Source organism: Sphaeroforma arctica, assembly GCF_001186125.1.
Source record: "Sphaeroforma arctica JP610 unplaced genomic scaffold supercont1.248, whole genome shotgun sequence".
NCBI lineage: Eukaryota > Ichthyosporea > Ichthyophonida > Sphaeroforma > Sphaeroforma arctica.
The window spans coordinates 97,123-99,499 of NW_014040310.1; the positions used below are offsets into that span (position 1 = coordinate 97,123).

At 43.7% G+C, this 2,377-nt stretch overlaps 1 protein-coding gene across 1 annotated transcript; it reads left to right on the forward strand.

Moving 5' to 3' along the window:
* Nucleotides 1-314: 314 nt before the first annotated feature.
* On the forward strand, nt 315-1,390 carry SARC_04440 (hypothetical protein; the record flags this gene model as incomplete). The annotated part of the gene is made up of 2 exons (XM_014301742.1): nt 315-524; nt 1,120-1,390. Exons 1-2 carry the CDS (start codon nt 433-435, stop codon nt 1,388-1,390), a joined length of 363 nt encoding a protein of 120 aa, XP_014157217.1. The 5' UTR covers nt 315-432.
* Between the last annotated feature and the right edge of the window lie 987 nt (nt 1,391-2,377).

The window sequence follows — 2,377 nt, forward strand, 5'->3', positions numbered from 1 at the left end:
GTGTGTGTGTGTGTGTGCGTGTGTTCGCGTGTTTATATATCTATATATATATGTGTGTGCATGTGTGTGTGTGTGTGTGTGTTTGTTATGGGTTGGTGAGAGATTGGGCGTGCATGTTTTATTGTTTTGTGTGTATGTGTGTTAATAATTGTGCGTGTGTGTGAATATTAATATGTTTCATACGCACGTATAGTTTTGAGAGTTGCTTGCTCATATAGTTGCTATTAAAATATGAAGCATTCAAATTTATCGACGTCTATATGTCGCCTCGTGAATGTGTACACTCCCACTTACCTGCAATTTCTTGCGCGTTCTGTATGTAGTGCGGTCCAAAACTCTCTCGGAGGCAGCCTGTACGACGAGGACGATGATGTGTTAGATCTGCGAGAGAGCAACTTCACCGAATTGGTCCTTGAGTCCGACAAACTGTGGATGGTGGAGTTCTATTCGGAATGGTGCGGGCACTGCAGAAATTTTGCACCCACATTCAAGGAAGTGGCTCAGCTTGCCAAACCTTGGAGCAGGTGGGTGTACTACTATTGCTCCTTGACTTAGAAATCTGCAAGCTATGTGCAAGCTGTGAGTTAGTAGACATCTCGGTTCTACCCTCGTAGATCCTGTGTTGTCAGTATGCTATACTTGGGCTGGGCGGCTATACGCAACGCAACGAAGTGTCCTATCTAAGTGGACCTCCCATTCCTAGTTATATTGTGGTCCAATTAGGTTTTTCGTTTGAGTCAATCATTTTTCCGGAAACCAGTAAGCAAAACGGACTTACCCGCATGGCTCATACAACTATCGAATATTTCCTGATTGCTTTCAGATGCATGCCCTTGCAGACCCAGATTCACGCCTTTGTCGTAAACATGCAGCAAAGCTAGTACATCTTCCTGCATAGCGCACTCATTATTGTAGCTTACTTTATCACATGGTTTTGCAATTTATTACGTACCAATGCTTTTTAGTACAACTCATGTAGGTACTGAACTTTGCGTAAATATCTTTTAAGGCCGTGAATAGTATGGACAATAAGATTGTATATAACGTGGTCTGGGTAAAATACGTACCTGCAGCTTCATGATACTTACGTTGGCCTTAAATGCTTTCTACCTGCCTCAGATACATATCAGTGGGGGCTGTGAACTGTGTGGATGAGAAGACTGTGTGCCTAGACCACAAGGTGACGCGGTACCCAACCATCCGCTACTTTACCCATCCCAGCCCACAGAACAGCTCAACTACTCTAGAGCTGGAGCACGCTGGGGGCAGGTCGGCACAACATCTGCACGGTGAAATAGCTGCGGTGCTGTTTTCGCGGTGGCATGAGGTGCCTGTAGGTGAACGCTTGCATCCGGGTTTCGCAGAGGTGTTCGAGGAAGATGCCAGGTAAGTGGTCTGAAAGTATCGCATGCAGTTGGATAATAAGTATCTCTGCATATACTTTATCTTTATGTACATGGAAAACCGACTATGTTGCTGTGGTGAGTTGGTTGGGGTGGTGGCCTGTGTGGTGGTTTAAGAATGATTGCGTTGATCTGTGGTTCGCGAAGGTGCCCAAGGTAAGTCTCCGAGTTGTGCATCTGAAGTGCCTTGAGGTATGTAGATCACATATGCCTATGCGCGCACACACTCGAGCGTGATTGTACAACGCTGCGGACAGTGTGACACAGCACCTATACCTGCAAGTTGAATTGGCCGGAATGTGTGTGATAGAGGGTGACGGACTGGCTGTTTGGTGTCCTGATGAGGGTATGCACATATGGCTGAGGGGAAACTTCATCTGTGTTTGACGCGCGTTGTGATTGTGTATCATGTTTTTCAGCTGACATCTTTACCAAAACGACATCCAAATTTAAATAGATGTATTCTGAACACATAATGTATTACCGCTATTAGGCTATGATCATAATTGCGGTATAGAATAAATGGACACGTACCGGTGGGTGGGGAAAAAAAAAGAGAGATATTGCGATCGAGTGTGAGATATACTATATAGTTTTGTTAGGCTTATTCCCTCCAAATATATCATTTGGCAAAGTGACTTTTAAATTTACTTGTTCTCATTTATCCACCATTACCCCTGCCCTCTTACACACGTGTATTAGGAATGAACAAGCTGGTATGGATGACGCTGGCGAGGCAGACAAGGACGAAAAGCCCGATGTAAAAAAAAACCGGCAAAAAAAAGGAAGCATATGATGCAATTAGTGTGAAAGATAGTCCACGCATAGGTGTCCCTGTATACGATGAACGGTACGAGATTGACTGGCGATCCGATAGTCCTACTGCTAGTCTTAAAGGTATGCATTTATATATATATATATATATATATATATACTAACTATCTATCTATCTATCTTAGTTTACTTACTTACTT